Below are 24,972 nucleotides of genomic sequence, written 5' to 3'. Positions count from 1 at the left end.
GACCAGCAGTCAGTAAAATGTTTGAAAAGTTAACCATGATACTTTGAAGACCTACTGGCTTGGGCAACTAAGACAACACCATCAGCCGTGTTAACTTGTTACAATCATCAGCTTACTTCTAATTGTATAGACTAATTGAAGTAAATTTCACTATAACTTATCAGCTGGTTCATGGCGCAAGTACGTAGATGAATGGTTATCATGTAAGAGGTTTCATTTAGGAAGCAGGTTTGATACCCACGTGGAATTATTAGGCTATTTAGTTACTTCTTTTTTTCGTGGCATATTCATAGTCCAGTGCATGTAGCGTAGGCCTACTACAGACAATTTTGACATTTAAATATGTCATGCATATTTGTATTTGTTCGTCTCCAGTTTCCATCAGAAAGTGACAAATCTGCAAGCGGCCACATCTGTCAAAGAAACGTCATCACTCGTGAAACGTCACCAACGCAGCCAGTTAACATGGGTGCCAGTTGCCATGTAACACCAGGTTTCAAAAGTTACGATCTTAGTCCAATCGATAGCAGCTCCATCACAGCAAGTTATGGTCCATTGAAGCAACTCTTTCACAACGATCCATAAAAATAGTTTTAAAAATAGTTTTCATTTATGACACGGATATCCATGGCTGAGACGTCTTTAATTATAAGTTCTCGTAACGCGGGGTAAAGTTCAACTTACGTGTCCATATATATTATACTTCTTTGGGACACCCGTGATCATAACTAAACTAACTAATAACTAACTATTTATTTTGTAATAGTATTTCTAACATGAATTTATAACATAAAAGTGATGTTAATGTTCGCAAAATAGCTATTTTTCTTGTTTCCTTTGGAATATCCACGATCGCTTCCTACTTCCTGTCCTGAGCGGCAAGATTTCACTATCTGTTACGTAACTTCCGTTCTTAGCTGTATCCCATCTAGCCACAACCCTTAACCAGGGGCGCCGCTAGGGTTGTATTCCAAGGTACGCACACGCATACGTGCCCCCCCCACACACACACACAAAAACAAAACAAAAAAGTTACCCGACTTTATTTACAAAATTTGCGCTTTTGGTAAATGTAGGGTAGCCTAACATGGGCCTAAAAGAGCCTAAAAAAAACCTTTACATAAATATGGAACAGAAAGCCCCTCTTAACTCATTGAGTGCCTTTTCCTTCCCATGCGTTGAGTGCCAAAAACGTAATATTACGTTTTTAGCTTTTTTTTTTTAAATTACTAAACTAGACACTCTAACACACCTTATATGTGATTTTGGGAACTCTGTGATGAATGGAAATGAAATATATGACGATCGAAAACTCATGAAAACGCACAATCTGGACATTTTATCTGGACATTTTATCATAACTCGTTTGCCGCTTTGGGTCGAATCAGTGATGCATCCACATCAGCTCAAAACCAGGCCATTTTCGTGGGTCTATCACTAGGTGGCAGTCTCGCCAGGTCTCGCTGATCACTTCCCAGAAAGTTTACAGGCAACACTTAATTTCATGAAAGACGATATATCTCCTAGCCTGGCGGGCCATCCTATATCATTGAAATGTATAGTCTGGAATCGAACCATTTACCTCGCTTAATCCAAGGGGCGGGCAGAGAATTGTCTTTCAAACTGCCTAGGCATGCAATAGGCCAGCGCTATGACCATATCCGTATCCGGTCGGCAAAACGGCAAATACATCCTTCTTCGAAAGGAATTACTTAAGTGCATTGTGTTGCTCAACTTTCAAAGAAAAGCACAAGTCCAACTCCTCCAAAGTTGACGCCAACGCCGATTCAAACAACCGCTCTTCGTTAGCCATAGCCACCTTCCTTGTTGTTCACCGTCACAGGACTGTCGTTATCCTGTTAAGCCCGCCTTAAGACTCTCTAACAAAATAGAGTGCTGTGATTGGATGAAGTCCAGGGCGTCAGCCAATAGAAATCCCTATGATTTGATACTAGACGTACAGGCTGAGCAAATTAATTTGCCGCCGCTAGGGTGCGTCTAGATTTCTAGGCTATATATCTCCATTTCTAGAAAAAAAACAGCGATTTTGATGAAAACTAGCCACTGTTTAGCTTGGGATTTCTCAGGAACAGAGGCGTGTAGAAATACATGGTTTGCACCCACTGAGAGCTTAAAGTCTCACCTTTTAAACGAGCCATTGTATGTGTTCATAGCTATAACACAGAATATGCTGTGGCTGTACAAAAATCATCAACAATGGTCTAGATTGCTGGCACTCTAGGACAAAGCTTCCGAAAACAGCTTGGCATTCAATGAGTTAATCACGTCAACCTACCCATGTCATCCCTTATCAAATAGCCTACGGCATAAAGCGTCTAACCTTTGTAACACTGGCTGTAGGTTACGTGGGCTTACAGGGGTGTTTCAGGCTTTTTAAAAGTTCTGGGATGAGGGAGATTTCTCTCCCGAGAATTTTTTTAAATTCTGGTTGCTAAGCACACTATTTTAATGCAGTCTGGGAAGGACAGAAAAACCTTTACAGAGCAAGCGGCTCGGACTCAAATTAGGGGAACATACCTTATGCGCATTATAACTTCACTGCCCAACCCGCGAAAAAGGGAAAGAAAAGAAAAAAATAAACCAATGAGTTTATCTAGCGATTTGAGATAGAGAAAAATACAGATATGGTAACTTGCTAACAATAAGGATTTGCTCACAACACTCTAAATACATTGCACTGCTGTTTTGGTTGTCCCAACCTTTTAGATGATAGGCCTACGCACAGTCAAGGACTTTTAACACCCGCACCAACCCGACTTGTCATGACGTGCCTTAGCCCCAAAAAGGTTGAGAACCTCTGCTCTACGCATTAACTGAATCCCTGTTCCAAACTGTGTTTTTTTTTTTTTTTTTAATAAGTCTACAGAGGTAAGCAAACAATGCAACATTTTAAACATGTGTAGACCGTGACTATAGATGACAGTCTCATCGTTATCATGTCATGATGCTACGTTTTCATATTTTATAGTCTATGGTTTCCATATTCCGGTTTTATTCGGAATAATGCCAATATTCAGATTACACATGCGTCAATAAATATAGGCTAGTTGTCACACCAAATTTTTGTAGGCTAATATTGAATGATTTCACAAATAAAGCTGTGAAAAAATTGTACGCACAGTGCGTACAGGATTACGCCTGCCGGCGCCACTGACCTTTAAAAAGACAAAAAAAACTGAAAATATTGTACATTTGAAGAGTCTAATACTATATTAAAGCACTATAGACTGAAATAATTCCTAAGAACTGTCATCATACTCTGCGGGTGAACTATATCTACTGATCTCATCCATCTGCCTTCATGTCCTCCCACTGGACGTGCAGATCAGGAGTTAGCTATGGCGCAAGCAGCAGCATTCCATACAACATTAAAAGTCTAGTGGTCGAGGACAAGGACCCAGGTTCAAGTCCAGAGGTCATTTGTCGATTCCACTCCCATTCGTTTCCTGTTCACTCTCCACTGTCCTGTTGAGAAAGGCAACAAAAGCCCCCAAATAAATCTTTAAAAAGGAAGTGAGAACTAAAGAGAGAGGATGGGAACTTCCCGGAATTCAGAGATCAACAGAAAATAACGGACCAAGCAAAAATCCTCTCATGTCTGTGATAATGCATCTCACCAATGCAGAATTTGAGGATTTATATTTCTCTGAGAGTAATAACTGCATATCGCCTGTTTAACCAGAAAACTTTAAGTTACTTATCAATAATAAGAAGGAACAGAGATAATGCAGATTATTAATTTGTTTAATAAGAACAGATGTACAGGTATGTACAAATCGGTAAAACACAATAACCCACCGAAATAACCAACATAGCTTCCACAACAGCACAGCCGTAAGGTTGTCATGAGCTGAGAACTAATGTTACATTAACTGTTGTCGAGTTGATCAGAACTGAAGTAATCTAATAAGTATCCCATCTCCTCCTCAACTGTCTGTCTTTACGGCTGAATTTACCAGATTACTTTATACATTCCTCATGACAATAAAATAACAATAAAATAAACCAACACAAAATTATTCAAAATGTCTTGACATGAACGTCACTGATGGTTTGCTTGACAACAACGGAAATATTTAGTGATGGCCACAAACTAGTGAAGTAGGTCTGCACTGTCAGGTTTCTTCCTCTCTGCCAGGTGGCAGCAGATGAACACAGTCATGTGAGATTACTTTGGTGATGCACAGCAGAGAACTTATTGACTGAAGACTAAAGTTTATATACTGAAAAACGCTTGTCTGAACATGTGTTGTCACGGTGTCCCTCCAGCAGGGAACCCACTGCTGCAGGTGTGTGAACTCTGCCCAAACTGATCCACTGATACTGCAGCCTTCACTGGTAAGATCCTCAGAGAGGACCATGTGATAAAGAATGGAAACAGTTTCCCAGTGAAAGTGTGTGTGAAGGAATGCAGGTTTGTGTTATTATCAGGGTCATAGAATGAGAGCTCTCCTCTGTCCCAGTCCAGCTGCACTCTGATCCTCTGGGGTTTCTCATTTACTTTAAGGACAGTGACTGGTTGGGATGGGGAGTGTGCCTTGTATCCATGTTTAGAATATCCCATACTCCAGGACCTACAGATGGAATCCTTCCACCTACTCTGACCAGACTCAGTCTGTACTCCCAGGTGCCAGGCACCACTTCCATCTCCAACTTCCACATCCCAGCAGTGGGTCCCTGCGCTAAAGCCCCGACAGTCCACAACACGGGGCACACTGCTATAATATCTCTCTGGGTTGTTAGGATGGTGATGCTGGATTCTTTTAAAACTGAATCTCACACTGGTCAGATCCTCAGACAGCATGAGGTTTGGGTGTGCAATGTTGGGATCCAGTATCACAGAAGCTACAGAGAGAGAACATGAAAGTTCAGTAAAGCGTTTTCCAGATTATTACATTCTGTTTTTATTCACATTTTACACAACGTCTCAACTTTTTTTGTTTTGGGGTTGTATAAATAATGTAAACAACGGATGACAACTTGTAAGCATGTAGAAATTAAAGGAAGGCTTGGAAAGCATGGAATTGACTGTAACCAATAGGTGAAGAGCAGGAATGAGGAGGCTACTCACAGTACTGAACCATGTCCTACATCTTCTCCCAGACTCTGAACTTCAAGTTGCCCAGGTGCTTTGCCACATTGATCAGAGCCCCTGAAACCCTCTCTGGATTCTGCAGTGCGCACTGGGCTCTGGAATAACATTCAGGGGTCAGTGTTGGTGTAGCCTGGATATTCCAGACCCAAATCCGAAAGATTAAAGGTCTGGCCATGAATAATGTAACAGCCCAACTCGAGGGGCGGCACCAAGCATGCATCTGAAAATCTCACATGCAATTGGATCACACTATACCACCAATGTTTACTGACTGATTCCAGACTTCAACGCACTGGGATAAGCATCATTACTCATTGCCAGAGTGACTCGCTGAGCAAATTCAAATTGTGCTCCCGCAAGAACTCTGGATTTCCAGGGTAAGTGTCGGTGTGGCTTTGGATTCAGAACCAGAAGAGAGAAACAGGAGGCAGATCACTCACCTTTCCAATGTGCTCTTGTAGTTCTGTAAAACAGAGGGTGAAATAAGTTAGGCCACATCACTGTGTGTGTGTGTGTGTGTGTGTGAGAGAGAGAGAGAGAAAGAGACAGTATAACATAAACAGTAACTTACTGACCAAAGTAACATCTGAGGATTTAAACATAAACTCCTTTTTTCCCTCATATACCTGACAAGTTCCTACCTGCAGCAATGACACATCATCAGCTCCCATTTTCTCCTTTACAACTCTGATTGAGTCCGAAAGAGATGAGATCTCTCTGACCATCTGCTCAATCTTCTCCTTCATCATCCGACTCTTCTGACCTTCCTCCTTCCACAGTGCAGATATCCTGGCTGCCTCTTCATCTCGAAGAAACTGGTGAAGCTTCTCAAAGTCTTCCTTGATCTGCTTCTCCGTGTTATTGGACTGAACCTATAATACCACGTCATTGTTTTAATCATGTTGTAAGTATTATGCTGTTTGTTGAACTTTATTTTGAGACATATTAGGCCTACTCTTACCTTAATGTACTCTGCAGTGTGGTCACAACTGAGTTTTACTTGTTCATAGTCTTCAAGTGTATTCTGTAAATCCTTCATTTTGATCCTGAGACCCTCCTGAAATAAAACCATTTAGTGGTTTGTGCAAGTGCTGTTGTTGTGGTGTGTTGTGGTGGTGGTGGTGGTGTGTGTGTATGTGTGTGGTGTGTGTGTATGTGTGTGGTGTGTGTGTGCCTGCATGTGAGATAGAAAGGAAACTTAAACATTAATTGCTGGTCTACAACACTGTAGTCCAAAGTCAGTCAATTCAAGGCTGCTTTCTTTGACTTCTGTCCTGTTGGAAAATCTCACAAAGGTTCTTCAGATGCAGGTTAAGTGGAGGCCTTTCTTGTGAGGATCTCTTCCTGCAGACCGGACATTCCCTAAACCCTCTGGTTCCCCAGAACTGCTGCAAACACATCTTACAAAAACTGTGACTACATAGCAGAAGAACTGGATCCTTGAAGATTTCATGGCACACAGGACAGGAGAAATCCTCCTCTGAGAAAGAACTGGAAGCCATTTTCCTCAGCTGCAGTTGATGTTCAACCTGGGATGGTTTGAAGTTCCTCCTCTCCCTGTATGTTTCTCTGTTCTACGCTGTTTCAGGTTTTTTTGGCAACTCTAGAGCTCCCCCTAGAGTCGTGATGTATTTATATTTTACTTTGCCATTGTAAATAGTTTGCTTCTCATGGCTTGTTCCCCATGTACACAATAGAAATTATTTTGTTGTGGAGGCGAATGACTAACAACAGGCAAAAACATACCAACCCTAACTGCTTTTAAATCTAACCTTAAAACAACCTTTTTCCGTCTGGCGACTGCTGATACTGAAGTTGGTTTCTTGGAGGATAGTCTTATTGTCTTGGTCTGTAAATACTGCATGCTTGTCTGTGTTATGTTTGTTTTTGTTTTTATTAGCCTTCTTTTCTTTTTCTTTTATTTTCTTTGCTATTTGAAGCAATTTGGTCTTATATGTGCTATAAAAAAACTTACTTATAGTATGTACTTACTTAATGGTGTGTCAAAAATATAAAGTCAAAATGCAAGAAAATAAGCAATGACAACATCATGTCATGGATTGAATTGAAAGCTGTTTTTATTCATACAGACAATATTTTTATTTACATAGACAAAACCCATTTACTGCTAAATTAAGTTTTGTTCCAAAGTACATTACAACTCCTTAGTTGGCATAGTAATTTGTGCAATTCACATACACATTCAACCAACAACTACTTGAAAGTGAACAATCAATTACTGAAGAACATTAGGGCAGCTGTGACATGGCAATTTGGTCAAATCAGTCTTATATACTATTTGCCATACAATGATGCAGAAAAGCACTGTGAACAGGTGTTATCATAATCTGAGCAATATTTTAGCAAAATCAGTGCAATAATCAATATGGAGACAGAGACCAGGTGCATTGTGACAGAGACCAGGTACATTGTGACAGAGACCAGGTGCATTGTGGCTGCAGGTACATTGTGACAGAGACGCATTGTGACAGAGACCAGGTGCATTGTGACAGAGACCAGGTACATTGTGAGAGAGACCAGGTGCATTGTGGCTGCAGGTGCATTGTGACAGAGACCAGGTGCATTGTGGCTGCAGGTACATTGTGACAGAGACCAGGTACATTGTGACAGAGACCAGGTGCATTGTGGCTGCAGGTACATTGTGACAGACTGGTGGCTTTTTTCAAATATACACTGGAGAGATGTTAAATTCCTAGTGCTGTAGAGGATTCCATACAGTGGCCAATCAACAACAAAGCCTATTCACTGTCAAAACTAAATCACAATCACAAATCACAAGCAAAAACATCACCAACAGAGCAGCCTTCAAGAGCATTTCACTGGGGTTAAACTGCACTGTCTCCTTGCCTGAACTCTTTTTTAAATACCGACAGTAGATTAAATTTGGATCTTTGCAGCTTTTCTAGGTTTCTAGGATCACTCACATCCCTGTTTTGCGCCCTCTCAAACTCCCTCACTGCTTGACCACAGACATTTAATTTCAGAGAGACTTCACATTCTTCACTCAGATCATTCATCTTCTTGTCAATCATTCCTAGAAGTTCTCTTATATATGCATCACTGTAGTTCTTGCTGCTCTGTACTTTCCCTGACACATAGGACTCGCATTCTTTAATGACGCCATCACAGATACTCTGGAGTTTTTGGGGATTTTGGTTTCTTCCAAGCCACTGTTTTTTCACAGTAAATTTGTCAAGTCCACAATTCTGCAAATTTGTCTCTGAGAGCAGCTTTTTGGTCTGTCCGGACTTTGTCTTGAAATGTGACAGCAACACAGAGAGAACACACTGACAGACATCTTGCGCTGGTAGGACATCTGGGTACATTTCACCCAAAATGTCCTCCCACGTACTCTCAAATTCTGTGTCAAGACCATCATCCGATAAAACTATCATTTTCTCGCGACAGATTTTCTGCAGTTCTTTAACCTTTCTCCGTATGGTCTGATTCTGGATTTTGTTCATGTCCTTTCCTTCACTGATCATATTTCGTCCCTTCAAAGAGTATTCTATAGAACGTTCTATCTCTCTTCTCAGAAATGTAATATTGCTCTTGAATTCATCTTTGTGTTCTGCCCCCAAAGCACGATAGTCATTCTTTGCAAAGTATTCATCAAGGTGTTTGTTGATATTTGCCTCTTCCTTATCCAAAGCTGTTGCTGCCTCTTGTAATATTTCTGTCACTTGGGATTTTGAGAGAGGTCTACCTTTGGGCATATTGTATTCTTTATCAGCATACCATTTCTCCATTGCTGAGCGAAATGACCACTCCCAGTTTTCATACTCTGTATATAGTGTAGTATAAGTTTCAAGTGCAGAACTATTCTTAAAATTAAAAATGAAGTTCTCAAACTTCACCACATTCAATAAATCTTCTGTGCACTTGGTGAATGTTCTTGCATCATTCCTCTCAAAGTCAGATGATGTTTGTAAGGAACCAATTAAGCTCTTTTTGAGTTCAAAGACAGCTTTGCTGTAGTGAGCATTTACTGGGCCCATTGGGGGTGGTCCATGCCAAAATCCAGGAATATAGTAGCTGTCTTTGTCAGGCACAAAGTCCATCACATCGGAGAATTTTATATTGCAATCTTTATTTTCAATTTTAGCTGCTGTCCTGGTCATGTCATTCAGTTCCTCCTCAAGTTTCTTCCGGTCTCTCATGTTGTTGTCATGAAAAGACATGTCTGTCACATTCTGATGCACAAACAGACATTTGGGCTTCTTCAGAACCTCCTTCATCCTAAGAAAGGCATGGACCACAATCTGCAGAATGTCTTTCGTCTCTGTATTGTTTTCCATTGAAACATTGATGAGGGTGATGTCACTGAGCCCTATGACGAGTGTTGCTAGTTCGTTGTCGTGTTTGTAACTTGTGTCCAATGATGCAGGTGATTTTAAGCCCTCTGTGTTGATAATCATGATGAAGTCACACTTGAACTCAAATCTGACTTCATCAGAAACTCTAATTAGCTGCATAAAGGCTCCTCTGGTGCATCTTCCACTGCTGATGTCAAAATGCACTCCAAACAAGGTGTTGAGTAAGGTGGACTTCCCAGAGCCTTGCACCCCTAACACAGTCAATACCTGGATCCTGCTCTTGGTGGTGACCAACTTATGTAGCTGAGTCAGGACCTCTGATATCCATTTCATTGGGATGTTTGATGCATCTCCATCAACTAGCTCAACTGCATATCCATCCAGCAGGACCTGCGCACACAGAGGAGGCAGATGCTGGACTTGTTGTCTGGCCTGGGTATTGTCTGGAAGGGAGCAAGCACACTCATAGAGCTGGCCCAGCTCACGGAAGAAGTGTTCAGGACCTAATGAGCACTTGGGGATTTGGTAACACAACCCTGCAGTTGTTTCCTTGTCTTGTGGTGTTCTGTGACCATATTCATTCCGTTGCTCAGGATTCTGATGACAAACATGTTCCAACTTAATCTTCAGCCACTTAAGGAAGTAGAGGCGCACTGCTTTAGACTGGGATATTCCAGCTGTGAAGTTGGTCATGGCCTCAGAAATATCTGTCTGATATTGCTTCTTTCTGAAATGATATATTTTGCTCTGGAGTGAAAGTCTGTACTGCTTTATATTTTGCCCCCTGTCTACATGTTTCATGCTGTACATTTCTTCCTTGGTTTGGCTGATTTCCTGCCACATTTGTCCATGCAAAGGCAACTGATCCTCTTTGAATTGTGCAATATCCTTAACAGTACTACTGATTGCTTCTGCATAATCTCTGCCCTTCACACAGTCTCTGCAGTCCTCATCAACATGAATTCCCGCCTGACGAGCAGAAGCAGTCATGTTCAAAATCTTCATGCGTTTCTTTTCAGTGACTCCACTCACATATAATCGAAGGGTCTTCACAAGCTCTTCATCATTCTGTCTGTTCTTGATGACCACATTTGTCTCCTTGATGTTGAGTTTTCTGCAAATATCCTTAGCACTCTGAGAGCTGGTGACCAGGAACAGTTCTGCTTTGCTGTCTGTGTTGGTCAAAGCGGTGAAGTCACCCTCTAGGTCATCACTGAAGATGAAAATGGCAGCTGAGGTCTGAGACAGGAAATACATCTGCGTCTTGAACAACTTGCCATCTCCTCTCAGATTGGCCATGGCAACAGGCTCTCTGAACAGGTCAATGTTTGTGTTTCCACAGGGCAAATACCAGCTGACTTCAACCAGACCATCTGAGATTCTCCTGGGCACATCACCATACTCCATATCATGGTGAACAAATGTGTCATTGGGCTGATGAAGATAACTGAGTAGCTTGTTAAGAGTCTGAGATTTGGCCAAGCTGCTCTCTCCTAGTCTAACAAAAGACACCATGGGAATGTCCATGTCTACAACCCTGCCCTCTACAAATGCCCTGTCACCTGCTGGAGAGTAAGGTCTGAACTTTTTAACTATGTCTTGCATGGCCCACAGCATCAGAGTGCTCTGCTGTGTGTCACAGTTTGGCAACAGCAAAGGAACAGCAAATTGGCATATAGACATTTTGGAGACCATTTTCTGTCTGAGGAAAGGATCTGCACAGTGGAAAAGAGCAGTAATTAGATCTAGAGGATTTATGGTCTCAAATATAGATTTAGGATCACAGTAGATATGGTCAGTATTATAGACCTCTACATAAATGGGATCTTCTCCAAATATGTTGTGTCTAGGATTAATATTGGCAATCATCAGTTTCCTTAAGAATGTCCATGGCAGTTGTTCCAGACTCTGTGCTGATTTATCAGACACTGTGTTTCTGTTGATCTCCAGGACAGAGCTGAGTGTGAGCTTTCCTCCTTGAAGATCCTTCAGGCCCAAAATAGACAACACCTCAGCAAGATCATGCACTGGGGATTGAATGAATATCGCATGTTTATATCTTTATTCTACATTACCTGGTTGAGAAATTCTATATCTATACCTATATATAAAAATCTATATCTATACCTATATCTATCTAGATATTCAAGTTTGGACAAATGTACAAATGAAGAGTTTGGTTCCAAAACGCTGTATCTCCATTTTCAAAAACATTAATAAGTCATGATATTTAATTGTGTATTTCAGTAAATATGTGTAAATCTACCCAATTACAGTTCCACTGTAAAACAACATGTAAAAAAAGATTTATGTAAATTCATTGAAATGGAGGATATAGCGTTTTGGAACCAAACTCTTCAAATGTAAACTGAAAGAGAACACAAGACCTCAAGTTTGGAATATAGCCTACAAGGTGTATATTTTTCCGCTGAACCCTATCAGTCAATTCATTCAAAGAATTAGAATGATGTGTCTGTGCCACTGGCTATATAGACAAAATTACAAACTTCTTCTCTTTTTGTCTGAAGTAAAGTTTGTGTGTCAATGTGATGTTTTCTGTTCTCCTTTGGAGAAGCAAGGTTACGCTTGTAACCAGAATGTTCTCTGTCAGAGCACTAAGCACTTTGTAATATGCAGTCACAATTGATAAATGCAAAGGCTACAAGTGTTAAAGATATCAGAGATCATGATTCAATCTATCTACACTGTTAGAGCAAATATTCACAGACAAAAACAAAATCTTTTGCTTTATTTTCTTACCAAATTTGAAGGTTCTAGAGATTGTATTGCTTTGATTGCCATTGCTCAATACAGTGGCCACAGATACAGTGTAATCCTTCCCATGTTGTAGGTCAGGGATGGTATAATGGAGGGAGTCTCTGTGAATGGCATTGAGGTGTGTCCCATCTCTGAAGATGTCCAGCAGGTAAGACACCTGGCCCACTCCGTCAGGTTTGGTCCACGTCAGAGATGCACTCGAAACGCCTGCTTCCACTGCTAAATTCTCCGGTGAAGGAACCGCTGCAGAGAAGATCAGATTGAGTTATGAACGATGTTCTTACATAGGAAGGTCTCACCACTCTGCAGCCATCTTGGCAATGTCTCTGGACAGGTACTGTATTAATGGGTATTTTTTTAATGGGACATGGGTATTTTTTTAAAAATTATTTACTTTTGATGGGTTCTGTTGGAATCTTTGTCACCACATCAGCTCAGCTATAGGAAGTCCATCTCAAGATCATACATGAAAACATATGTAACAAACATAGTAATAGGCTACAATAATTAGTGTGGTGGCTAAAGCAAGGAACATATAGGGCTGTATTTTGGACACCAGCGCATGGCGTAAAACTCGTTTTCCACCCGCGCAAAGTTTAATTCAGTATTTTGCACGTTTATTTTTTAAACATTGCGCCCAGGGATGTGGCAATTAACAACCTAGGGAGGGGCCTGGCGCGTTGTCTAAAAATCGCTATTGTACACCACCTAAACCTGGTCAGAAGTCAATGGCGAGTTGTTCATATGCTATTTTAAGAGCGCATGTCAACAGTCATATTGGCAGATGCACGCACCATCCTTCTATCATTCATGAACCACCATTCACGTCCATGCAAAGCATTACAAATTGCACGATTACAATGGGAAACATAATTAGAATAAAGATATTACGAAATACTGTAGGCCTACATCTCATGATGAGTAGTTATTCACCATCATTTGCAAATTGGTAATGACGGTTAAAAGTGATTAGGGGAGAGGCGAGAGACACGTATGGAGCACAGCTGAAGACGCACTGTCACAGGATAAATGTTGTTTTTTTCAGTCATTTGAGCAATATTTGGGTAAGTGTTGTTTTTTTCAGCCTATGTTTTCGATGGTAACCCATTGTCAGTCAATAGTGAAAGTAACTGCATATAACTGTGTCTTGTCGTTGACTGACACCTTGGTGAAGTTAGTTTCACTTTGCCATTAAGTTCAAATAATAGACGAGTGCAAATGCGTGAAGGCTATGCTAGGTTTTAGTAAAGCATGGTTTAGTAGTGGAATGACTATTCCATAGGGTCCTCGCAAGCAGCCTCCTTCAAATGCGCCGTTGAATGCCAAAATACCGATGCATTTATTTGACATATCGCGCTTTGCGCCGTTAAAGGGAATGACAGATGTCATTCTCATTGGTTTAAATGATGTTACGCCCCAAACACACCCATATGACTGATTAAAAAACCTAGGAACACCTTGTTGTGCCATACGCTCCACGTTTGATAACGAAACCCCTCCCAATGTGAACTGGACATCCTACTAAATTTGAATCGACTTTTGACGAGTGACGATGCACTTCAGAATGTCATGATAGGGCCCTTAATTCCAATCTTTAAAGGGGTGGTTCAGGATTTTGGACACAGGACCTCATTTCCAATTTAGCAAGTGTGATATTTATCACTGGAGACCGTTTTCAACATGTTTCATCCAGTCCTTCTAGTTGCAGAGTTCGCAGGTGCTAGGCTAGCCCAAGTCAACGGTATGTGTTAGCCTGCCACTAAAAACAGTCTTACCCACTCCACAGTACACCTGAGGCAAATAAATGATTACGCTAGATTATCAATGTAAATGTCTGTGTTGCTAGAATAGGGTAAAACTACCCTTGCATCGCATTGCAATAGTTATATATCTGTTCCCTGTAGTTGGTAGTAGGCATGCTATAATATAATATAATATAAGCTACGGCAGCGGCTAGTCCAACCAATCTAAGGTGTGTATCAAACCATGGAGTGGACATTACCTAAGTTCACAGGCCCATGATTTTGCATTGGTCATGTGCACTTTCAGACTTATTAATAGAATGGGGTGTGCTTTCGTTAATACATTGATTGACAATAAAATAATAGTTATGGAGTGGAAATTATGTGAGTTCACAGGCCCATTATTTTGCACTGATTTGATGCACTTTAAGACTTATTTAGAGAATGGGTGTACGTATACTTTCGTTCATACGTTGTTGTCTGACAAAAACCTAGCCTGGCTAGCGCCACCACTTCTCAATGAGACGTGGTCTGGGAACCAAACGTTAATTTTCTCGTATTTGAAAAAAATGCCCAGATCCATTTATTGGGTGCCACGGATGTCTATCAAATGTGTCTGTGCATAGCTCATCATTGTCTTGCTTTCCCCCTTGTTCTGGGATTGGTCCCCTATCTCAGGCGAAAATTTGCTCCATGGTCTCCAGGCTGCCTTAGCAGCGTGAATCAAATCGCGCGCAAGGCAGCATGGGAACACCCAGGCTAACAAAAACCCTCCATACACAAATCATGGGATTGTGCATGTACATATATCTGCGGCAAGTTGCACATAAAGATACATGTGGCCCACGGAATAGCATTACACAGATGCAATATAATGTGACATGTAAATGTGATGTTAACACTTTGCTCAGATGACTCTACGTTACCCGTGTCTATACATCCAGTTGCATATGGCTTCTGATCACCATCTTCACTGATGGTGGCAACATTAAAGATGTACTTCTCTCCTGGAAGAAGATCTGTCACTTCCATCCCTGGACGCGTCACCACTAGGTTGCGCTGTTCTTGGCCTCGTGTCCATGTGACTTTGAACCTGTGACGACCACTAGTGTCTTTTGTTGGTGGCCAGCTCAAAGATACAGTGTCTGACCTCACTGAGGTGAACTGAATCTGTTTAATGGAAAGACCTGAGAATGTAAAAGATACAGGATTGTTTAGCATTCGAGGTAACAATTACTGTACTAACATGAAACAGTTGAACAAATGGATGCTGCAGACTTTTGCACCATTTTGTAATATTAGATCAAGTGAAAAAAGGTCCATCTGGATCCTGATCAGTTGCTGGAAGAGGCAGGTACAGTACCTTGTTGGATTGTTGTATTGTAGTCTGACCCTTGAGTCTGCAAAAGAAAGATCAATACAGTCAACTGTATCCATCAGCAGACGTGAGTGAAATTAACTTTATGGAACCCTTAGAAAGGAAACTGAACAGTGAGGGGAGACATACAGCAATACAAATAAATATTGTATTAGAGAATGACACTTGAGTCATGACATGACAATATTAGTCCAATTGGTCAAAAAAATGTCTGGATATTGATGAGGTACTCACGGACGGAACGGAACAGGACGGAACAAACCACTGTAGCAGAGATTGGTATGCTTCCATGAATTCCCCCCTAAAGTATGGTTTCATCTGCCCAACCTCTTATGTGACAGCCCCGCATCCCATCCATGTGAGAAACATGGCCAGTATGTTCTGACGTTGACTTATGAAATTAATGAAGGCATATTTAAGTACTGCCAAATATGTAATTCGATACTGCACAGCGAGGTCTATTTGGAGCCAAAGGATGGAGCAATTATAACTGTATCATTACTGACCAAATTACTGACCACATAACATTTTTATTTTATTTCAGAGGCTGCTAGTTATATTCAAATGAAAGCTGATTTACATAAGTTCTTTGGCAAAAGTTATCACATGTTCAGGGCACCACATCCGGCTCAATGTGCCAACGACGACCTAGGTTCGAGTCCGACCCAGGTCATTTCCCGACGCCACCCTAACTTGCTTTCTGTCAGTCTCGTTTTTGGGTCGTTTGGTGGGTGCTTCGTCTCCCCCTAGTGCTTCTCCGCGGAAAAAACGAATATGAAACTTTCCTGTCCTGGACCGAAGAAATCCGGATGTGACTCGGTGGAAGGCCTCGAAAATGTAATCAGATTGTAGTTTCTAAGAAGACTGCAAAACGGACTCCGACTTGGCTTTGTTGCTGTTGAAATTGTAAGTAGCCTACCCTTGGGTGAACTTTGTTTTTGTAATGTGGTTTGATAGTCTCTTGAACAATGTGTTTGCTCGACCGTTTTATTGTGAGCCCTGTATGTGTTTAGCTTGGTTTCTTGGTGGCTAGGTCGCTAGCTAGTGGGGGTTTAGCGTAGCAGTCACTTGCTACCGAAGCTGCAGGGGGAGCTATGTCGTGAAAAATGCGAGCCCAAATCAGGCGAAAACCCAGAAACAGCGAAGGAATAACCAGACTTGCATAGGGCTTCTTTAATGGCATAAAGCCCCGAAAAATACTTACATGCTATATCACATGTTCAGTGTCATAGAGTTCAACCGGAAAGTTTTCAGACACATATGTTTTCCACATTTTGTTTTGTTTCAGACTCATCTTAAAATGGATTCAATTATTTTTTTTCCTCATCAATCTGCACACAATACCCCAACACTCAACAAAATGGGGGCAGCTGTGTCCTACTGGTTAGCACTTCGGACTTGTAACCAGAGGGTTGCCGGTCCGAACCCCGACCCAAACCCTTGAGCAAGCCACCTAACCCCTCACTGCTCCCCGAGCGCCACTGTATTAGCAGGCAGCTCACTGCGCCGGGATTGGTGTGTGCTTCACCTCACTGTGTGTTCACTGTGTGCTGAGTGTGTTTCACTAATTCACGGATTGGGATAAATGCAGAGACCAAATTTCTCTCACGGGATCAAAAGAGTATATATACTTATACTAGGTATTTGTGATAAGGTCCCAACTTAAACACACTATCATTAACATGTTTGTTTGGAGAAATCATGACATCCCATTCATATTATATCACAGTGTAACATACATAATGTAAATATTTATAGGTCATATTTCTGTGGAATACAATTAACTGACCATATCTCATTGAGTTACTAGACTACAAAACAACATATAGTACCAGGTTCTGTAGCTGGTGTCCAACCATGTTGGTGTGATGTTTGCTGCAGGACTGACAGAACCGGTCATCACAGGTTATGCACTTTATCACGGCTCTGCCTCTGGGACAGACATCACATGGAGAACTACAAGAAAGCAATCACATTGTTGTCAATAGGTAATCATAGAGAACAGCACTAATTTACTCTGTGTAAATACGTGAAAGTTTAATATGGCTTAATGTTTTGAAGGAGATAATAGGTCATGCGTGTGTAAGGATAAGGTTATAATAAATGTAACACTGGTACATGACTTAGTCTCGACTAGTCCTGGTCTTAGAATTGTCTTCTAATCGGCAATGCATGAGGACTTATGCTGCATTCACATGCTATCGATATGATTAATGGTTAGTAAGAATTAATAAGAATTATGATAAATACGAGTTCTTGACGTACAAAATGCACATGAACACCCCCTCACGTCATAATTTCAAATGGGAAATTGGGAGATAATTTTGATATAAGTTCCCGAGATGAGATGACCATTGACATGGTGCAGTGTAATGCAGTATTCGTCATTCAATGCAGTTACATGTGCAAAACAATCCGAGTAAAGCACCAATTGGAGTATTATCAGAATTTGGAATGCTCCAGTTTACATGCTAAGGGGGAAATTCTCCCATTTGCACATAAAAAAATTGTGCGTAAGCTTTTTTTACGCGCTTCAGTTATGCACTTTTCAGTTACGCATATTCTCCCATTCCCGCTTCTGTCACACCCACAGCGCGCAAGTTCGAAATCAAGGTGATCTTATGAAAGAGCCATGATTTATTTAAAATAGAACCAGACTGATCCACCACCTCGTTAATTTAGGTTGATATGAAAACGTGGAACGTGGACTTTCTCATTGACCTTCTGAATGCCATTTCCAGAAAGAACTAATTAACGTTAACTAATTAACGTTAATTTGTAACGTTCTGTGTGTAACATATATGTATTTAGAGCTAGGCCTACTGCCAACATGAGCAGTATGCTGTTTCACCTTGTAGTGGTGCTCAACTTTAATACAGTCCTCGGGAGCGTGTAGCTGGAAAGGTGCTAAGCCAGTGGCAGAATGCGCGCAAGAGTTGTATACATAAGAAACCCCCAGATTTTGGGGTTGTTCCTCCCAAAACGCTTCTAGCGTTTCACTATGAGCCAGAGTTTCATGAACTGGTTTATTGTCACGAAGCACACAATGCAGCATATAACACAGTGGGCTGTGTCAGGCCCAGAGCTGAAAGAGAGAGAACTTTCTCGAACAGTAGCCTATATTCCCCGGGGGTCCCGCCCCCCTCTCGCCAGGCTGCCAACCATGAGCGTGCCCGGGGTTATGCATAGCGCGGGCACTCCCTGATTGACAGCCGGTCGCTACACGCTTAACTCCCTCCATCGCACGTAAATGACAGATTTAAGTGAAGGGGAGAATTTGCGGAGACTGAAATGCGTAGTTACACACTTTTTTTTTTACTTACACACCATTGCGCACCCTTACGCACATGGGAGAATTGAATTCCCCCCTAAGTGAACAAGTAAGGATGAACCATGTGTCTGCCATATTTCTTTTCGCTCCAACAACAAAAGCACTTGAACATAACGCACTCGTAGTTCCGAATTCAGAAATGGGATGTATCATCTTCCCGATAGCACATGAAAGGGGTATTACAATTCTATCACATGCACAGCTCATAAGGGGTGGCCACACTAATATTGCAGTGATATGCACTGTAAGCAGGGTGTAAGGGATGGGATTTGGTGGGAAGAGGCAGCTCAGCGGAGCAGCCTCAAGCAGAGGGCCTCGACAATCTGATGAATGGACTAGAACAGCATCTGGCAGGAGTGCATAACACAGAAGCTATAGCACAGGATCAAGTACTAACTAAAACCATGGTCTGTAAATGTTAGAGCAATAATATACTAAATGATGAATAATATACTAGATGAGCTTTCGCTAATTGCTGAATCCGTTGTGGCAGAATAATAGCCCGGTAAATTAGAATGCTCCTGCCTTGAAAGATGAACACAAAGATGAATACAAAATAAACAAAGAAACAATATCATTTTAAAAGATATATCGTGTGAAGTTTCTTGGCTCATTTTTTTGCAAGTAGTCATATAATAATCGGGATAGTTAATAATTTGCTATTAAGGTTACCATTACAAGGATGAGTCGACCAATAAGCAGGAGAAACACATGATGACTTACATTTCTATCACAATGATGACTAACATTTTTATCATATCATATTGCCGTTCATAAGGGGGCACACACTAAGAATAAGATGCAGCATAAGCAGGGTGGAAGAGATGGAAGAGACTGTCCGGGGGGCAACAGAGCAGCTATGGCAGCAATGCACAGCAGTCCAGCAGAAACTGGCAACCAAAGATTCTAGAGCTCTGTTCTAGAATCTTTGCCGGCAACAAAGCAGCAACAAAGACGCAGAGCAATGCGGTAGGAAGGGGCAGCACAGCAGATAAGGAGTCCGCCTCTGAGAACACTGAAGGGAGGGGTGAGTTACCTTCTGTTTCGTTTGGTCCTTGATTAAAATATGATGTACGTTGTTTTGGAGAAAAGCGTCTGATAATAAATTTAGCAGTACATAGCTGCAATTTTTAGTCATGAAATGCAAAAATCATGTAGTCATTTTGACTGTTTCATTTAAGGAGAAATGAGGTCATATTCTTATGGGATGTAACATATAGGATTATTAAATGAAGGAACAGGACAGTCATCGGGGCTCGAGCAGTAGTGAAACATGTCTGCGGCAGCAGCCCTGAAGTACAGACTTTCACAAAATTTAGCATGCCTCCAAAGAATTATTGAAATCTTTACCTTTGAACCTTTTATCTCAAGATATTGGCACAGATGTCAATTTACTGCTGAATTGATGGTGGCCATTTTGTTTGGTGAACCACAACAAACTTAGAGAAGTGAGCAAATATATAATCTAACTATTACATTTACTGTAATGTTGAATTAAAATGATCTATTTTATTTACAGCGCTGAGCGGAGCAGCCTCAAGCAGAGTTTCATAGTAATTCAAACATTTCACTGAACTATACTTTCAAGCATATACAACGCATGTGCTTTAACAAAAATATGTAAATATGTAAATATAAAAACACATATTTCTGTGTTCTCCCTTTGAGTATACCATATTACACCACCGTTTCCCATGTCCAACATGTCCATCAACACACCCCTGTGAGTTGATACAGTCCCTCCCTGTTAGTTCTCTTTTGCCCGATCAACATGCCTCTGATCCTCTGGACCCTGCTTTTACCAATGTAAGTACTGGGGCCTGTGCCAAAGACTGTTACGTCTGTATCTCTGTAATTGTTTATCTTTATCTTTTTTTAATTATTGAATATTTATTTTGCCTTCTAAGTCCTTAATACAGACCAGTCCCTCTCCTAACGTTTGTGGCAAAGACTCAAGTGAAAACAGATAACTGATTACAGGGATACCCCAGATACCAATGAGCTGGAAGCTTTTGTAGTTGAGAAATGGGATACATTTGGGCAATTCCATGGAAAATTACGTTTTTTGTAACATCCATAACGCCAATAAAATGTGATGGTATGGTATGGTGTGAATGACATTACATTCATTACATTACATTACATTACATGAAATTTGAGCATTTGCTATTTTTGGCTGAAGAATGTACATGAGAAAAAATGCACAAAAAATGAATGTTATCATTCACATCATACAAATGCCAAGGCATTTCGCTGGCGTTATGGATGTGACAAAAAGTCAATTTTCCGTGGAATTGCCCATTTACTGTGTTGTCATGAGGTGTAATGGCCTTTAGAGCATAATATTTCTTCTAGACTGGTCCACAGAGAGAGATGTATCCCATATTGATAATGCATTCTCAGTTTTAGCTATGCCAGCTACACTTACCAGTCAGAGGTCTTTGACTGCGCCTCCAGCTGAGCTTTTTTGACAGAAACAGCCTTTTCCCCTCGGTGTGGTTGTTTTTGCAGATCTTGTGCTGCTGGGTCCCGTTGCTGGTTTCTTTGTGGATTGGCCAGGTCATGTAATCTGTGACTTTCTTCTACTGCTTTGTGCTGCCTGGCATGGAACATGCAGTGCAAGGTTCTGCAGGTGAGACAGGTGGTGACCACTCTCTCGTCACATCCGTCATTGTCACATACCGGCTCTGCAGAATGACTGAAAGACAAACAAACAAACAAAAAAATGGAAGTCTGTCTGTGTAAATAACTATTGTGACGTGGCCGTGGGTACTAAAACATTACTCTCAGAATGCTGACTGGCTCTTTGCCATTTATTGACCGCAGATGAAGAGACAGGTATTTTCAATAACGACGCTGCTGTGGTACAGCCCTTATATGTGTGGGCACATAGAAAGGTGGCACACAGGTGGCATGGGGCAGGTTATTCAGCCCGGGAGAAAGCACAAGTACAGAATAATAGCACAGTGACCAGTTAGTGGTAATACATCAATTATAGTACTAAGGACTTAGCATGATGTGAAGTACAGCAGGACTCAAACACTTAACTGAGAGCCTTACATTGCCCTTCACATACAGTGCATATAAAAAGTCTTCAGCCCCATGCTAAAGTTGACTAAAAAGAGGAATAAAAAATCATCTTTTGGAAATGGATCTTAATGCCTTAATTTAAAAAAAATGGGGGGAAATCCAACCTTTAAGGACACCAATTTTCTTTGTGAATGAATAATGTATTGTAAATAAATGAATGTTCTTCGTTAAAATACAGGGTGCATAAGAATTCATACACCTATGTTAAACCTATGTTAAATTCCCATAGAAGCAGGCAGATTTTTATTTTTAAAGGCCAGTTATTTCATGTATCCAGGGTACTATACATCCTGGTAAAGTTCCCTTGGCCTTTGGAATTAAAATAACCCACATCATCACATACCCTTTACCAGAAAATTGGTGTCCTTAAAGGTTGGATTTTTCCTCATTTTTTTAAATTAAGGCATTAAGATCCATTTCCAAAAGATGATTTTTTTATTCCTCTTTTTAGTCAACTTTAGCATGGGGCTGAAGACTTGTTATAGGCACTGTAAACACATAGGATGCTGGGATTAGGATGCTGGGATTAAAACATACTGCAGCATTGCAGTGCCACAGTACAGTATCTTGCATCAGTGCCTGACCTCTGCAAATAAGACCAGGACATATACATGTGCCAACATGATAGGCATTATCAGGATCATGGGACACACATTTTTCAAAATCTTGCTGGCAGAAATAATAGCTATATGGGATGCATTGTAAGAAACTAAATGGTACACAAAGTTAATGTCATGTGAGGCACAACAGCCCGAATTAAAACTTTCCAGACACATTCATGCTTATAGTGTTGAAGTGGATCGTTTACCTCTGCACTTTCTGTGCTTGTCCTTCACTCATGACCTCCTCCACTCCCTCCCCCTCACATCAAATGAAATAAGTCCAAAGGTGATGACAATCTGGAGGAACAAAATTCTACTCAGACGCTGGCAAAGACTACACTTTCTAAACCAACCAGTTTTTGGTGGAATTATTTGAATAATGTATAAAAGATTATATAATGTTCAGTCTATAGATTATGATTCTGTTGTCTTTGTACATGTACTCTACACAATGACAATAAAGTTGAATCTAATCTAAGATAATCATTTTTTTGACTGAACTGACTGAATTAATACTTCCTTTGGAATATTGTAAAAGCATGAATTAAATACTTGGTACATTTGAATCACATACACGTTGATGTGCCATTATGGCCTCTGAATAAAGTCAACTACAGAGTTGGTCAAAGTAAAGTAATGACAAACAAATCATCAGTATGTCTTCAACATAAGTCCTAAGATATGACGATAAAGTTAATGTAGAACACTCAAAAAGCTTACTTTACATACCAGTCGATCACAAGGAACACAAATAAAAAATAACCACTCATAGAATGGCCCACAAACCACAGACTCAAGTCTGAGTAGTAAAAACAGATTAATCTTTAGCCTTCTAGCCTTATCTGCTGCGATATCACTCCCTCCCACACTGTTGTAAACTTCATCTGAGCATCGTCAGATGACTGCACAAATCAAATCAAAAGGCCATTATAATTCACATTTCCAGTTGCAACCCACATTGTGATCCTCATACAGATGTGATGAGATAAGCAAAAGTTACATTTTTCAATTAATGCAATTTAACCATTATATTTAATGCTTCTATTGTATCGATTTAATTTACAGCACAGTTCAAATAAATGTCCTTCCATCTATCTATTAATGACAGGAACATGTATGTGTGTGTGTGTGTGTGTGTTATTTGCATATGTTGTTAAATTGATTTTACAACAACATGCCATCCCGTATGGATAGGCCTGTACAGTGGCTATTCAAAACGGCGTAAAAATTATGTGTTCATAAACTGACACTTCAAATAGCTTACTTTGAACTGTCTTTGGACTTTGACTAAACAAAAGTCAATTCCAAAAAAATGTTTTCAGAATGCCACATACGAAAAGTATGCAGTTACAGACAGAGTGGCAGAGTGTGATGTCACTTAGGCTATACCAGAGACTGTTTTTGAAATCACACGGTGCAAATTTCATATGACCATGCATCATTCCACAAAATGGTGTTTGTCTTCTCTTCAAGTTATTCAATTAGGCTAAACATATAGCCTTAACTCAAAACAGTTGATAGGCCTACTGTTAGGTCTATGTAATTTTGATCTGTAAAAAATGTCAAATGCAGCCATGCTTAAATAATTGCATACTGTAGATGGAGGTGCCAAATGGTATATTAAATTCAAACATGTCGAAAAAAGAAACAACGTAAAAACAGGGTCACTTTATTTTCAATGTCAACACTTTACAATAAAAAAACATATGTTGATATTATAAATGGCTTGAAAATGGTTTAGAAAACATTTAAATGATTCTTTGGCAATTATATACCACCATCAGACCCATACAGCAAACACATATTTATGGCTACTCACACTGAGTGGAAGGTTGTTGCCTAGAGCAGCTGAATGCCTGCTATGCTTACCTAATAATATATTTCATAATTATAGTCACTGTAACAATTACAATTACAAAAACAGTTACAGTTTCATTTCAATTCCATATATATATTTATATATATAATATTGTCATCGTCACCCTCCATATTCCTGTTCTCTAGTGTTTAGAGTTCCACTCTGACAGTACTTCCTGTCACTCTAACCCCGTACCATCCGGCCCAGCAGTTTGTGTCTTCCACCGTGTTCAAATGAGACGAAGCGCAGCCGTCTGCCGTGAGAAGGTGTGGGTCTCCTGCAAGGAGAGCACAGTTAGTCAACAGCTCTGGTATCTGTTCTGTCTGCACCTGATAGACTGGCCATTGATGCCATTTTGTCAAATAGCGTAAAGAAGGACAAACATCAGTGCATCACTCTACCAATTAGGCCTTTATGGTAGAGTGATAGATGGAAGCCATTTTTTGCCGGGAGTTTCCAAAAAAACACCTTAACGACTCAGACCATGAGAAGTAAAATCATCTGGTCTGATGAAACGAAGACTGAACTATTTGGCCACAATTCCCAACGGTGTGTGTGGAAGAAACCAGGCACTGAGCTGCACTGATGTTTGTCCTTCTTTACGCTTCTCTCATCCTCTCAAAGGAACTCTTGATGTCACTCATAGTGACCATTGGGTCCTTGGTTACCTGTCTGACCAAGGCCACCTGTCTTGGATTACTCAGTTTGGCTGAGTGGCCAGATTTAGGAAGACTGTTGGT

At 40.6% G+C, this 24,972-nt stretch overlaps 2 protein-coding genes and 1 long non-coding RNA gene across 3 annotated transcripts; all 3 read right to left on the bottom strand.

Moving 5' to 3' along the window:
* Positions 1-3,806: 3,806 nt before the first annotated feature.
* On the bottom strand, positions 3,807-6,188 carry LOC121695668 (E3 ubiquitin-protein ligase TRIM35-like). The gene is made up of 5 exons (XM_042076728.1): positions 6,078-6,188; positions 5,758-5,988; positions 5,557-5,579; positions 5,093-5,211; positions 3,807-4,866 (listed from the first exon to the last, which is right to left on the bottom strand). The coding sequence occupies exons 1-4, from the start codon at positions 6,186-6,188 to the stop codon at positions 5,109-5,111; spliced, it is 468 nt and encodes a 155-aa protein (XP_041932662.1). The 3' UTR covers positions 3,807-4,866; positions 5,093-5,108.
* Positions 6,189-7,783: 1,595 nt separating this feature from the next.
* LOC121694940 (up-regulator of cell proliferation-like) lies at positions 7,784-19,070 on the bottom strand. The gene is made up of 5 exons (XM_042075342.1): positions 17,184-19,070; positions 15,337-15,373; positions 14,900-15,160; positions 12,214-12,474; positions 7,784-11,480 (listed from the first exon to the last, which is right to left on the bottom strand). Exons 1-5 carry the CDS (start codon positions 17,208-17,210, stop codon positions 7,963-7,965), a joined length of 4,104 nt encoding a protein of 1,367 aa, XP_041931276.1. The 5' UTR covers positions 17,211-19,070; the 3' UTR covers positions 7,784-7,962.
* A 62-nt stretch (positions 19,071-19,132) lies between these two features.
* LOC121695774 lies at positions 19,133-23,165 on the bottom strand. Its single transcript, XR_006026161.1, has 4 exons — positions 23,104-23,165; positions 22,581-22,671; positions 21,111-21,380; positions 19,133-19,207 (listed from the first exon to the last, which is right to left on the bottom strand). It is a non-coding gene; the product is annotated as an uncharacterized LOC121695774 (long non-coding RNA).
* Between the last annotated feature and the right edge of the window lie 1,807 nt (positions 23,166-24,972).

The sequence above is a fragment of the Alosa sapidissima genome, chromosome 2 (assembly GCF_018492685.1).
Source record: "Alosa sapidissima isolate fAloSap1 chromosome 2, fAloSap1.pri, whole genome shotgun sequence".
Classification (NCBI taxonomy): Eukaryota; Metazoa; Chordata; class Actinopteri; order Clupeiformes; family Clupeidae; genus Alosa; species Alosa sapidissima.
This window is presented reverse-complemented; position numbering and strand designations above follow the sequence as displayed.